At 36.1% G+C, this 15,906-nt stretch overlaps 1 protein-coding gene across 3 annotated transcripts in view; it reads right to left on the bottom strand.

Moving 5' to 3' along the window:
* Positions 1–15,906, bottom strand: part of CSMD3 (CUB and Sushi multiple domains 3) — a 921,636-nt gene that overhangs the window by 326,989 nt on the left and 578,741 nt on the right. For all 3 annotated transcript variants that reach the window (XM_053661036.1, XM_053661038.1, XM_053661039.1), the window contains 2 exons: positions 9,865–10,080; positions 8,200–8,388 (listed from right to left, as the gene is read on the bottom strand). In XM_053661036.1, the coding sequence (XP_053517011.1) occupies positions 8,200–8,388; positions 9,865–10,080 (405 nt within the window). The remainder of the gene's footprint in view (positions 1–8,199; positions 8,389–9,864; positions 10,081–15,906) is intronic.

Here is a 15,906-nt window from a genome sequence, read left to right as displayed (position 1 = left end):
AAAACAAATGGATACATGAACTTTATAAAAACATAGAATTAGATGTAGTAATTTTAAAACCTTTTTGCCTAATGTGACAATGACCTTTCCTTCCAGTTTCAAAAGGCTTTTAGGAACTGTCGGTCTACTGCAACTTCCATTAAATCCTGCCCTCTCCTGAGACTAATTCAGTTACAAGTAGTAATAACATTTAATTATCTCCTCCAGTTAACTACACTGCCAGTGATAGTATTTCCTGAGAGCCACAGATGTCACTGTTGTAAACAAGAGCCAGGTTGGGGATTCGGACTGAATATCAGAACCACACTGATAGATACAATAGTTTTATTCTTTATGGCTCATATTTGCATATAGCAAACATTTGCTCCCCATCTGAACTACTTCAAATACAATTTTTGTTAATATATTCTCCTAGGGAAAATTACTTAACCTTCCTGCGCCTCAGTGTTCTTATTCAAACCTCATAAGAGCATGCCAGGCATTAGGTAAACACACAGCTAATATGAGCCTTCATTATTAGCTCAGGTAAACTATTTCTTTTCTGGCTCTAATATGTATGAGGGACCAGCCACCTTTGAATTAAATGAAAATATATTAGGCTGAAAGCAAAAATTAATTTTTCTAATGAAAAAAATTGATGAATTGCATGTGTTCTAGGTTATTAAATTTGGTTTTCTTTTAAACACTTATAGATCTAATTATTTCCCTTTCTTTCCATCATGTTCCCCAATGTGCCTAGGTTAAGTTTATTAGACATAGATGTACAAAGAGTATACTATAGGTATTTCTGAACTTGGGAATATTCTCCACAAGACCAGGAAGAGATTACTCAGAGATTATACAGAGGTTAGGTAGCTAGAAATGAGCAGCCATTGGGAACTAAAGGCAGGGCCCTGGCTATAACAATCCAATGAAGACCTAATACGGAAAGCTAGAAGCAAAAGGAAGACAGGTCACACCAATGAACCCAGCAGTCCTGAGCTTAGTTTGATGATCACCAGGTGTCCTGAGCATCACAAGCAAAATAATGCAGGAGGAGGGGAGTGTTTGAGACTGTGCTGAGAAAAGAGGGCTTCTATAAGCCTCTGTAACCACCCCACTAAGATTGTCAGGTGTCCTGAACATCACAAGCAGGAATAGCCCAGAAGGAGGGAGCAGTCCTTGAGATTCTACCCTGGAGAAGGGGGCCTCTGTAACAATTTCTCTAAGACAAAGAGCTTTTGCTAACTGAGAAAGAAAGCCTTTGCAGAGATACATTATTCCCAAGTTTACAAGGGGGAAGAAAAGGGGGAACCTAAAAGCTAACTAAGGAATATAGCCCCTGAACCCAAAGAGTCAGTGTTATTAGATTAGCTAAGTGCACGCTTGTTGGCTTGGCTCAGGTGTATAGAATAAACTTACTAACTACTTTATTTCCTCTATTTGTGGGGCATGTAGACTAGCTGGATGCCTGCTTACAGCTTTGTGCTTGTATGTATTTCATAAATAGACTTGCTGTCTCATTTACACTTTATTTATTTCTCTCTCACTTCCATTCGTGTCTTGCAAGCCAGACAAGAATCGAGGTGAGGGTGGAGGGCCTGCCAACTTGGGTCTCTCTTGTTCCTCTGTAACAGAGAAAGCAAGTTTCTTTGGTACTTTTGTATACTTTTGTGACTCTTTCTGGTGTGAAACACTCGCTATTACAATAGCTCAAGGACATGATCTTGAGGCATAGCTATCATAAATATTTTGCCTTTGGCCCCCGTTCTGTAACTGAACTCTCTAAAACACTCTGTGCCCCCTATGTATTCTTGAAACTAACTCCATTTCAATCAGCAGGCAAATTTTGCCTTGCAACAAGATTTATAGCGAGAGGACATATATGAGGTATAAAGAGTTTTTAGGAGTCTGCTCATTTATCATCTTAAAATTTAAAACACTGTTCAAGGATATTTAGACTCTAACAAGGTGGAGAATAATTTTAATGAAAGTATCCTTAGGAGTGAATCACTCTGGATAGCTGTACTCTGATTAACTTGGTGTATGGTGATCACATGGTGGATTGACTTCATACTGTCTTATGCTCCAAATGAGCACCTGTAGTCTGCCAAAGCTTATGGTGGGCACACAGGGGGCACACAGATGACTAAGGTACAGCCTCCACCTCCCAAAACAGCAGGTATTCACTTGTCAGTTACAGTGTAATAAAGTTTAGAAGCTTATCTGCTAATGGGCCAGTTAGATTATAAAAGGCTCTCCATGAATCCATTTCTTTATAAACCTCAAATTAATGAAAATATTTTAAGCTCACAGTCTTCAGTGCAGTTCCATTAAATTGGAGCTATATATTGGTTATTCACATTTGATAATCAGTTTCTATCAGGCACATTTTTCTTCCTTCATTTACTTGAATTTTTAATAAATGTTATTTTAGATTAATTTTAGATGTACAGAGAAGTTACAATGATAATAGAATTCCCATATATGTTGCACCTTGTTTTACCTACTATTATTAATTTTTAAATGTAATAATATATAATGATCAGTATACGTCATCAAAAAGGTCATAAAATGTAGATGTGCACTATAGAATTGTCATTTTTTGATTAATGATTAAAATAAGATTGTTATTTGTCCAAGGCCAGATAAAAATTAATGACACAAAAAATAGATACAGAAATAGATAAGTTAAAATGAGGATTTTGAGGATGAATGAGTGTCTTTAAAATGACCAAAAATGTGTGGCCTGCTCTCTATAAACAAATCATTACTAGTATTTAATTTAGTAATCTACTTTCTAAAATATGATCTTTCATTAGCTCCTTGTTTATATGCAACATGACCTGGCTCGGTTTATGATATGTTTGGAATGTCTAGTAAAGACATAAAGGTTTTTGTCTTGAGTTTCTGTATGGCCAAAGAAAACATCAACAGAATGAAAAAAGAACAAAACATATGGGGAAATATATTTGCCAATGATATCTCATACAAGGGTTTAATCTCCTTAATATACAAAGAACTCACACAACTCCACTCCAGGAAGACAAACACTCCAGTTAAAAAATGGGCAAAGGACCTGAATATAGACATACAGAGGAGGATATACAGAGTACCTAGAGACATGAAAAGATGCTTAGCATCTATACATACCAGAGAGATGCAAATTAAAACCACAATGAGGTATCACAAGGACTGGTGAGGATGTGGAGAAAGGGGAACCCTAGTGCACTGTTGGTGGGAGTGAAGAATGGTGAAGCCACTGTGGAAAACAGTATGGGATTTCCTGAAACATCTAAAAATGAAACTGCCTTTTGATCCAGCAATTCCACTGCTGGGATTATACCTTAAGAATACTGAAGCAGCAATTCAGCTTAACAATAACCCACAACCTTCAGACCAACTCTGAAGCAGCAATTCAAAAGAACCGATGCACCCCAATGTTCATAGCATCCTTGTTTACAGTAGCCCAGTGATAAAAACAGGCTAAGTACCCATCAGTAAATGAGTAGATAAAAAAAAAACTGTGGTACATTTACACAATGGAATGCTATGCTGCAGAAAGAAAGAAGGAACTGCTATCCTTCGTGACAGTGTGCATGGAACTGGAGAGTATTATGCTAAATAAATTAAGCCAGGCAGTGAAAGACAAGGACAGTATGATCTCACCTATAAGTGGAACCTAATCAATAAACAAATGAGAAAAATATAATCAGAGACTTGGAAATAAAGAACAAATTGATAGTGACCAGAGGGGATGGTGGAGGGGAATCAAGTAGGAAAAAAGGGCAAGGGTCAAGTCAAGGAACATCCCTAAAGGGCCCATGGTCAAACACAAGGTGGGGGGTGGAGGACTGAGTGTGAGAGAGGAGGGGTGGGCAGGAGAGAGTAATGGGGTAAAAATGGAGACAACTGTAACTGAACAATTAAGAAAGAAACATGACAGTGGAAATGCCAGTGTTTTGTTGTGATGTGAGCTTCACAAAAGGAAATTAGTGACTTATTTCTTCAATCAAAACAGGACAGTGTTTCTAATTTTCAAAGCAATCAGGTTTCATCGACTTCTTTATTTTTATTTTTTTGCTGTGGACATTTGGTTGCTACTTAAAAAGGTGACCAGATATCCATTTATCCATTTCCTTAGAAATATGCCTCTCCAGGATGATCACTTTAACATAAAATATCTTTACTAAAATATCATCTTACCTGTTATTTTTACCTTTTTCAAAATTTGAAAATAATAATAAAGGTAAACTTTTTATCTTGATCATTAAATAGTACGTGAGATGGTACGTGCGAAGCACTTAGCCACAGAGAGCACACCAGCTCTCTCTCCTCTCCTGCTGGTTTGTGAAAATCACTTCTCACAGCTGTCAGTCATTATGGCTCACAGGAGAATTGGCAATGTGGTGGAGAGAGTTGGAGGTGGGAGGAAAAGGGACCAAGGTTTGTTGAGCAAGTGCCATGGGTTGAGGAATTCACTGGGTAACCTACATGTCTTTCATTGTTCAGAACGATAACCTCTCTTGCAGCATGTGAGGAAACTTGGCAGGAAAGAGATCAGAACAACTTCCCAAAGGCCATACAGCTTGGGAAAGAAAGGGTGGAGTGTAAACACAAACTCTATGACTGCACTGGAGGCCAAGGCTTGGAGAGAAGGATCGCTGCTTCTGTGTGGGGTGGTATGCTCTGGATTTCTAAAAGGGTTCTTCTCCTGCCTCTACAAATTCCCCTGTACTTATGTTATCCCCCATAAATGGGTCATGACTGAAGAAGTTTCCTCCAATTAAAATAGAGGATGGCATAAGGAGTTCCCTGAAGCCATGTGCCAACTAGAACTAAGGCCAGATTCTCTCCCAACTTTTGAAGCCTCCAGTCAAAGACATTAGTGTGCTTCAGTGAACCCAGCACAGGCCTGGGACTGAGGACATTGCCACAGGCAGGGGTCTGCCCCAGGTTTGTGTGCACCGCACGGTTTTTATAGACATTGTATTTTCTCTGGTGGTCATGCTAAATCCACGTTCATGGTGTTGGTAGATTTTGGGATGAGATACTGCATGATAACATTCTTTACAGAGTGTAAGGATTACAAGATGGTACTATTAAACTTTAATATTTGTTAAAATATCACCTGAGAACATAAATGCAATGATTATTCAGAAAACTGCTTAAATGAAAATGTTACTTACTATTCATCTATCATTCAGCAGTACAATAATTTTCACCAAATTCTACCATCAGAAACTGAAAGGTACTCACCAACTTACAAACTAAGTATAGAGTCAACATTAAATACATATAAACAAAAAATGAGCAAAAAGTAAGTTTCCAGAATTAGCTTTATAACTTAGTTGCCTTACTGTCAGATGCCTTCTTATATAACTATGTGTAGGTAAGTTTTTTTAGTAAATGGTGGTATTAGTTTTACACTCGATATAAAATTTGAAATCTCATCTGTGGTTTGTTTTGAGAAGGAATCCATCCTTTACTACCTTATGTCATGGAAAGGCATCTAGTTTAAAAAAAACTGAAAGACAAGCAAATGCTTGGATGGCAACCTACTTATAATTTGGCCTATAATATATGTAACAGTATGGCAACTCTGACTAAACAACAACTTTTAAGCCAGTTAAAATCATGTGCATTTTATGTGACTAAAGACTGTGAACTTTGAAAAGATAACAAAATAAGAACTATAAGGAACCAGAAATAGAAAAAGAAAAACATTTGTTTTAAATCAGATTCAAAGTAGTGAAGAACAGTTTTTAAAAAGTTAGAGAAGTAAAAAATTTTAAATGACATTTTGTTTGGAGAAATATTTTCCCCCAACTTGTCATTTAAATGTGTACCTGTAGTGGTATTTATTAATGTCAATAGACTTAATTGTAGGTTTCGTAGGCTCAAAAAGTAAGCATAGTTAACTTGAAATGGGGGGGTGGATTTCCATGGCAGTAACTTCACTTTCTAAATTTGCCCCCAGTGTGATTTTATTCCATCCTTCCCATTAAAGATTTCAGCATGAATAAACCTATTCTCAAAAAAAAACTTTAATGAAACAAAACTAACCTGGTTATTTTTTTGCAGAGTCAGATTTTCATAAATCCACTTATTAAAATGTATTGTAAACATGGGCAATACTTTAAAAAATATGCATGCAACGATTTTTTTTAGCCTGTGTAGCAGTCTGATACATGGAAAAAAAGTATTAAGTTTTATGATTCTGTATGACTGATAGTCCTTTGAGATCCACCTTTCCTCAGATTTTTTTGAGATAAAATAATCTGGTGAGAAAAAAAGTTGGGTTTTAGAAAGAGAGAGACTACATACAAATCACAGTCTGCCACTTATAAGCTTAATGCTCTTGGGCAAGTTATTTAATTCTAAGGTTCAGGTTCTTCCAATGAAGAATGAAAAATGAGGGGAATAATCCAGGACTGCAGTAAGGATTCAAGGCAATGAATGTGTATGGAGGAGCCTAGTAGAACCTCATAAAGATTAGTGTTTTATGAAATGAACTGCATTCCCTACTACCTTTGACTTTATAAATGAGATTGATGGTCTGGACAGACAGCAGACTATACTAAAGTAATAATTTATAATGACATTGAAATTCTTAATCCTTTCCATATTCCAGGGATTGTACTGCGTCCAGCTCACATGGCTAACCTCTTTTAATCTTCATGACTAACTCATAACAATGAACTAGGTACTACTGTTGCAATGATTTAGCAGATAAGGAAAATGAAGTGAAGGAACGCAATACTGAATGGCCAGATTATAAACCCAGACTCTCTGCAACCCTCATTTGGACTGTTCCCAATGTTCTCATTAACTTGCCTTTGAAAATATTCACATAAAACAATAATGGAAATGGGGGCCATTCAGGTAAATAGAGGAATTCTAAATCTGGCAACAGCAAGGGAAAACAAAAAAAATACAACAAAACTCCCAGAAGAACTGCACTCTCCTATCTTCTTGGAAGATATGTTTTGAGAGTGTGACTTAACATCACCTCCCAGCTTCAAGTCTCTGTGGTTGCTTGTGTCATTCTATAAAAGCCTGAGATTTTGAAAAAAAATCTCATTTGTTATAAGTCAACTTGTCTGTTATATAACCCATAGGGTCTGTCGAAACAATACCATCACTATAAAAGCCTTCAGAACCACGTTAACCTGGAGATCATTCCTTGGACCTGATTTGGAGATTCACAGGAAGTGGACAACGTGTGGAACAAGGCACATTCTCATCTTGACTCTCATTTTCATCTGAGCCCCCCACTATAAAGGACAAGGTCTTGAAGCATAGATCAATTTGCCTAATTTTGTAGCATATTATCATTTACACAGATCCATGACCCACAATTAAATTTACTAAGTATAAATTATATGCTTCAAAGAGTTTTAATAGCTTTATGAAATAATTTATAAAATAACCATTTGAATCTTATTCTATTATAAAAATAAGTACTGATGATGACTGAATGACTAATGAATTGAAGAAATTGTTGCCTATTTCCTAATTATTTAAGTCCTAACACGAAAAAAATTCTTCATTTTCTCTATAGAATTTTTTAAGCAATCAAAACATTAATTTTCAAAGGTTGAGGTGGTGGCTCCCAACTTTTAATACTTTAATTATTGCTATTTTATCTTACAACAAAAAATAAATTGCCATCCTAATTAATCTAAAATATTAACTATATAGATGTATAAATAGAGTCAATATACATCTTGAACACCACTAAATTATTTATTATTTATTTAACATGTTTTCTTTGTAATCATCTTTTATAAATGTTAATTCTAAATTATAAAGTATTGTTAAAACTTCAATCAGAACCCATGAAAAATCACCTATTGATACAATACCAGAATGTAATTTTCTGTAAGGTCTCTAAATATGATTCTATCTATGTATCTATCCATCTATCCGTCTATCCATCTATCCATCCATCCATCCATCCATCCATCCATCCATCTGTTATCTATTCATTCCTTACACCCACCATTTGGAAACAAATTTAGAAGTATGGTTGCTTGTATGGAGAATTTGAAAAGTTAATTGAGGTACACCAGATTGCCAAGTGGAAAAAAATCGAAATAACTAATATGAAGTAAATGAAGAAATTCAACACGTTGTAAAAAACGAAGGGTGTATAACCATGCAGTTCCATGAACAGTGATTACACATACAAGCAAATGAAAGCAGCTGACCACGTACCCACACACCTTGGCAGAGGTGCACTCCACACCCGTCGGCCGCCACCAAGACAGATGATCTCTGACGTCCCTTCCAGTCGATAACCTGACGAGCATGCGAAGGTCAGAGTGTCACCAACCCCAAAGTTGAAACCAATTCGGTTACCATACTGAGGAGTTCCAGGATCTTCACAAGGTTCAAGGTTATATTCTGTAAATGAGGTGAGAGGAGGACAGAGAAAATGATAGAAGTCACTTTTAAGGTGTATGCCCATACTTTGCAAACTGAGTACTCTCAGAGTCTAGTTATACATTTAAAAACTGACTACATGTTATGGGAACATGCAAATGACACACAGTTTTTCTTCTTTTGTTCTAAAAACAACAATAACAGTAGATAACATAACTAAGTTATAAGATCTAATAATAATAAATACTTATATTCAGAAAATTTAATATAGATGATAAAATGTAACCTTCTGTGTGATAAACTAAAAATGTGGCTATTCATCTCAGTTTTTCTTTTGCATTGGAAAATTCATTTTATAGATCTTTGACTTATAATACTGGCATAATAGATGCATGTTTTCAAATACACACACATACAACATTTGGAATAAAATCATTTGCACTTTTGAAATGCATTTTACCTAGTGGTTTTAATCTTATGCCTCTGGTGTACTAGGAATTTAATTAATACATATTCTGAAAACACCTAACTTCAGATGCAAGGGTTTACATAACAGTGAAGAGCCCACACACTAAAAACTGTTGTACTACAGAAGCAATGAGTTAACCTCATGGAAACGAACAGCTAAATACTCTTCAAAGTATGAGGAAGTAGAGCTGAATAAACAATATTACACCATCCTAAAAAGAAATCACTTATCTAAAAATATTCCCAGAATAGTCACTTACTATGTGTTGCAATGAAGAACAAGAATTGTTTTCATGTTGATGAACTATTATTATATTGTTTGAAAATTCATTTGTACATACTATCAACATTTTAACTTAAAATGATTTGCGCTCATTTACTATTCATTATGAAATACCTGAATTATATAAGATAATTATTCCTATGCAAATACTAAAATAATAGTTAAATAAAAAGTTAGAATTTGTATGATTTTATATATTAATAATATTATAATTTTAATATTAGCAAGTTGGTATAAGATTTATTTATTGTTTTTGTATGAAACAATAACTACTTTTCTCACAATTTCATTTAAGTAGACAGTACAAATCTAACTGATGGGAACACTTTTTATTCGCTTTGATCTTATAAGTTTTGTTTTTTATAATCCAAGTCATAATGTTTCCAACAGATTAATTTGTTCTAAAATAAAGTGATGAGTACATTACTTTACTTTTTGACCATCTAGTTCTGAATTAATACATTCAGTATATCTAATTCTTGATCTGTAAACTGTCTTTTTCAAGATACTTAAAACTAAATTTCATTGGCTTAATTCACATTTTATTTTTGAGTCTCATTGAAACTTTAAAATATATATTTTAACTTCCATTTTAAGTTCACTAAGTATTTTAGCTAGTTTTCCTCTCTTTTAGAATTCTACAGGAGAGGAAGTTAAAAAATACATAACAATGTACTTCTGGTGGATTTGTTAGCAAATTAATTTATTTATTCGAGGTATTTCAAACCATCTGTCTATTTTCTTACCAGAGAACGTAATATTGAATCCTTCATAGGATATTGAAAAATCTGAAATGAAGCGTAACTGAGCCCTGAAGTTTCCGTAGAGACCAGCATTGATGTTTGGAGGAAGCTCGGAACCCGTCAGGCGTGCCAGCGGTCGGGTGAAGCTGCCGTTCTCTGTGATCAGTAAGTAGTCGTGATGGTCTTCCAGGTGAAAGGTGTGAAAGTTGAACTGCACACCTGTTAAGAAAAAGGGACGAATTAGATTTACAGTTACCAAAACAATTAGTAAGAGTTGCCTAACTAACTAAAAACAAACAGGCCCTCCTCGCAACTTATTTCTCCGAAAAATGAGTCACTGCTATAAAATATTCCCATATTATATATTTTTTTATTATTTTAAATCAGCCCCCTTATAAGAGATATAGTGAGTATGTCTTGAAAACTGCTTGGAAATAAAATGTAAAAATCAATCCCTAAAAATAACCTATGCTTTATGAAAAATCATAGAAATTTATATTCCTTATTTAAAATTGGAGTACAGCTTTCTGTGGAACATTTTACATGCTTCCTTCAATTCCTTCTGCAAACCCCTCAAACAACACAGCACCCGACTTCCAAAATGCTTAACTCTACTTTAGAAGAGAGATATAAAACAGGCACAGGGAAAACGTATTTGTTATAGGGATATAATGACTCTCTACTTTTCACACCCTTCAACCTGTGCACCTAATATGAAAAATGCTCATTGAATTTCACAAACTGAACACACTTTTATCAATGCACCGTAGTCACCAGACAGACTACCAACACCCAGAGCTCCCCTCATTCAACTTTTCTGTCATTTCAGTTAACAGGAAGCAACCAATTATTCAACTTCTAAAGGCACAGGCAAATCTTACTGCACTGTATATTTCTGTAGTTCATATAATAGATTCATGTAGCATGTACTCATTTGGGTCTGAGTTCTTTTACTCAACGTTAGGTATGGGAAATTCATCTCTGTTTTTGTGTATGGCTGTGGGTTGTTTATTTTAATGTCATATAGTAGGGCATATCATTTTGTGAATATATACCACATTCATTTATCTTTTCAGTATTTGATGGTCAATGTTTGTACTTGAGCACAAATGTAGACAGCATTGCCACAGTATTCCAGATTGTCTTTGAAGAACATATGTGCTTACTTCTGTTGGGTAAATTACTGGACCATGGAATAAATCTATATTAGAGACTGTTTGACAAAGTGGCTGTACAATGTACATTTCCATTCAGTGGTAATGTACAATGTACGTCACCAAATCTGTTTGCTCTGTATCCTCATCAGTAATTGAACTTTTTGAATGATTTTGCTGTCCTGTTCTGGTGATTATGACACGGCATTGCATTGTGGCCTCATGTCAGTTTTTGGTGACATTGTCTAGAATACATAAAAAGACTAACAATTAAACACACACAAACATCATACTATGTGTAAGGTCCCAAATGAAATATAGGATTACTGTATCATTCATCTTTCCCTAAGTGCTTTATTTTTCTTAATTGACCTAAAAAAATTCACAATAATCTTTATTCAAAATCCCCAAAACCAGAGTATGATAAGTGACATTCTTTAATATTATTTGTTTATATTTTAGTTCTTAATGCTAAATATTTTTGGCATTCTCTTTGTTTTTTAAAAACAAAAAAAAATGATGCAAGGCCAAACAAATAAACTAAAAACACAAGCAATGACGAGGCAACATCCGGCAGTGAAGGCAATGACCTTCAAGAGTGAGAAGTTTGTGGAGGAGCAGCCCTGGGGTAGACTTTCCAGGAACAAGTGCAGACAGGCGAACACACAGCCCTAACAGGGCAATGGGTATTTGAGGAAGAGGAAGAAAGTCAGTGGTTCCAACATCAGGGTATCTTCTCCTGGGAGTAATTATTCATGAGGCCCTGTTAAGGTGATTTATATTGCAGACATATACAAAAATACTTGGCCTAAAGTATCAGAAATATCTAGGTTTTAGTTGTCACGCCACCAACCATGACTTTGAGGGTGCCATATTGACTCCTGTGTATGTCTTTATTCCACTTTTAAACAAAAGTATGGACTACACTTTATCTAAGTGAGGACAACCCGACCTCTAAGTGTTTTTTTTAATACAGATTTTCCCCCTCAGGATCTCCAGAAGGTTACAAATTATTAGCATCCTGATTCCCGTAATGAGTTTAAGGAAAAGATCTTCTGGTATTATGTACATAAAAACAATACAGGTAACTGACACTGTGTTTAAATGAATGTAAAACGACCAAACAGTTGCATGTGTTCAAACACCTTCACTTTTGTCAGGTGGTGCAGAGATCACTGATGGTAGGTTGGATGTTTCTTAAAGACATGATGGTCGTGATTATTCAAGAAAATTCTGACTGTATAATATAAATATAAATAAAATAAAATTATTTCAAAGTGACCTCACTGGAATTCTGGATCAAAATTAATATGATAAATATTACAGGAGTAAGTACAAAAGCCTGCACTAGAGAGAGGAAAAAACAATTGCACAACTACAGAATTTTAGGAATAGGGCTTCACTATATTTTAAAGTTCTAATAATCTACAAAGATGAATCTCCTGACTACAAACTCATTATAAATTAGTAGTATGACATGGTAGCAAAAAAGTTAATGCAAGCAAACTGATGGTGGCCATACTGCATTTCATTATGGAAAAAGACATGTTTAGAATATTGGTATCCCTGGATATCAATACACTAGAACACATTCAGGAGAAAGTAATTAGAGAGGACTTCCACCAAGAGGGAGGCGTAGGTGGAAGCACTTCACCTTCTCGCACAACCAAGTTTAAAAACAACAAAGTTTTAGCAACAAAAACGCAGCCAAACCACAGAAAATTGAACTACACAGAAGTCTGACAATAAGGAACCCTTCAGCCAAACCGGTAAGAGGGGCAGAGCCAGCAACAGAGCGGGGTGGGGCAGAAAAGATCCACCTGACCCACCCAGGAGCACCAGCAGCTGTGGGCAGATCCCAGGTGTGGAGAAGTAGGCGGGCCCACTGAGAGCTGACTGAGGTCACACATTTGCACACAGATAAAACAGTGAAGGAGCGAGCAGTGAGACGGACCTCACAGGCCCCAGCGGCAGGAAGCGGCAGAGGGAACCACCATTGTCCCTCTCTGACCCCTACCCCACATATGGCACCACAACCCAGCGATCTGGGTGGCCCCACCCTGGTGAACAACTAAGGCTCTGCTCCTCATACCTAACAGGCACGAACAGATCAAAATATAGCTCAAGAACAACTCAGAGCCCCAGAGCTGATAAATCTAAGAGATGAAGAAATAGCCAAACTTTCAGATGCACAGTTCAAAACACTGGTGATCAGGATGCTCACAGAACTGGTTGATTTTAGTCACAAATTAGAGGAACATATGAAGGCTAAGCTAATTGAAATGAACGGAAATACACAGGAAACCAATAGTAATTGAAAGGAAACTGGGACTTAAATTAAAGGAGTGGACCAGAAGGAGGAAAAAAGTGACCAAACAGAAAAGGATGAAGAAACAAGAATTCAAAAAAAAAATGAGGAGAGGCTTAGGAACCTCTTTAAACATTAGGACATCTTTAAACATTCCAACATCTGAATTATAGGGGTACCAGAAGGGAAAGAGGAACAGCCACAAGAGGAAACCATATTTGAACAAATAATAAAGGAGAACTTCCCCAATCTGGCAAAGGAAATAGACTTCCAGGAAATCCAGGAAGCTCAGAGAGTCCCAAAGAAGTTGGACCCAAGAAGGAACACACCAAGGCACATTATCATTACATTAGCCAAGATTAAAATGAAGGAGAGTATCCTAGAAGCAGCAAGAGATAAGGGGACAGTCACCTACAAAGGAGTTCTCATCAGACTGTCAGCAGATTTCTCAAAAGAGACCTCACAGGCAAGAAGGGGTTGGAAAGAAGTATTCCAAGTCATGAAATCCAAAGACCTACATCCAAGATTGATCTATCCAGCAAAGCTTCATTTAGAATGGAAGGACAGATAAAGTGCTTCTCAGATAAGATCAAATTTAAGGAGTTCATCATCACCAAGCCCTTATTATATGAAATGTTAAAGGGACTTACCTAAGAAAAAGAAGATAAAAAAGATGAACAGTGAAAGGACAGCAAACTCACAGTTATTAAGAACCACACCTAAAACAAAAGCAAACTAAGAGGACAGCTAGATCAGGAGCAGAACCATATAAATAAAGATCACATGGAGGGTTAGCAACAGGGGAGTGGGAGAAGGAGAAGGGGAGAGAAGGCACAAAAAATAAATAGCATAGATGGTAGGTAGAAAATAAATAGGGGGAGGGCAAGAATAGTATGGGAAATATAGAATCTAAAGAACTTGAGATATGTGGTCATAAACTAAAGGGGGGAATGGTGGGGGAGGGGGGTGTGCTAGGTGGAGGGGAATGAAGGGGAGAAATAGAACAACTAAAGTGGCATAATTAATAAAATATATTTTAAAAAGTAATCAAAATGGTGATGACAATGGAAATATTTTGCTATAAAGATTGGAAGTACCTGGGAGTTTTTAGTCTAAAAAACAAGGCTTAGATAGCAGTTTGGGTGTAGTGGACCCAAAACTGTCGGCCACAGAATAATGATTTAAGTATATTTGAGGAACTTTCGGTTGGAGCAGCGATTAAGGTTGATCAATTGATTGATTTTCTAACTTCAAGGAACTGAACAGGGATCACAGGTACAGAATAACTGCCAAACAATTAAAACGGTACACAAACTGAGCAAGTTTTCTCATCAACAGAACTATCAATATCAGGTCAGTTCATCGTGCTTCTGAAACACTGTAGAAGTTGGTATGCTGGGCGAAAGTTTAGACTATACTACCTTGACAATTTCTCTGGACTTTAAGACATTATCCTCTGACACAGGCTGAGCTTCTCCTGACAGGATTGGCATTTTCTTCAGTTTTACTGTAAATTCTGCACCTTATCAGCAGCCATATAAAACTTGTGCCAGTAACTTCAGGGACCTGTGTTACTGGACTGGATGGACAAAGGGACTTTCAGACCCTGACACGCCACAGAGTGACTTCTGCATGATCTTATTCTCACTAGTATAAAACACAGCCCCGGATGCAGATTTAACATGCTAATGAGACACGTGACACATGAATAAACCTATACTTATATTGTGCAAGTGCCAGACTTCCTGCCTGTGCATGCTTAAAACTCTGTAAAACAGCTCCCTAGCCTTTATATTTTCGAGAGCAGAAATTTCTTTCCTCCTTTTCATGTTTTCTCCCTCCTAGGAGCTCATGAGAAATCTCTCCTGAGCACCATCTTCCTGGTAAACTGTCTTGATTTCTACCTTGTGAGTTCCCAAGGACCCCAGATGCTGGTAACACCTTCACATAACTTTGGCTACGCTTTGGAACAGCTATACTTCCAGCAAACTTTGTTGGCTCTTAAAAGAATGAAATCCAAATCTACATTTCTTGCCATGTAAATACAGATTTAATTAACACTTGCAACCTGTGAAGATGTAAAACCTTAAGTGCTAATTAAGCATAGTCTATTTGCATAGCAAGCCGTATGTAGTCTTCCATTTTCTTGTATAATACAGAGAAGCTTATTTTAAACTCCTTTAATCCGCTGTTCACGGGAATAATAGGAAGCTTTGCTTAACTTCCAGCCAAGTATCTTGTGTTATGGAGAAAAACAAAAAACAGTTTATTAAGTCTCCTACTTTGTCCCAGTTGTTCAATAGTAGATTACTAAGTTTTACATTTTTCTGAATAATTGATTTTATGATAACAATCCTTATATAATTCTTACCCCTGATAAAATAATGTATAATTTTAATACAGGAAAACTTTACTTGTGAAAACACAATGAATTCAAATGTATTGAACACAAGCTTTAATTTTTACAATTGTAACATCTTCTCATTGTTGGGTTTCTTAAAAAGCTTTTCTATAGTAAAATAAATAAGTACAATATTATTGTAAAAATAATAAGAACAGTATAGCAACAGAGTTAAAAGAAAA

Source organism: Artibeus jamaicensis, unplaced genomic scaffold (assembly GCF_021234435.1).
Source record: "Artibeus jamaicensis isolate MK-2021 breed Jamaican fruit bat unplaced genomic scaffold, CSHL_Jam_final scaffold_916, whole genome shotgun sequence".
NCBI lineage: Eukaryota > Metazoa > Chordata > Mammalia > Chiroptera > Phyllostomidae > Artibeus > Artibeus jamaicensis.
This window is presented reverse-complemented; position numbering and strand designations above follow the sequence as displayed.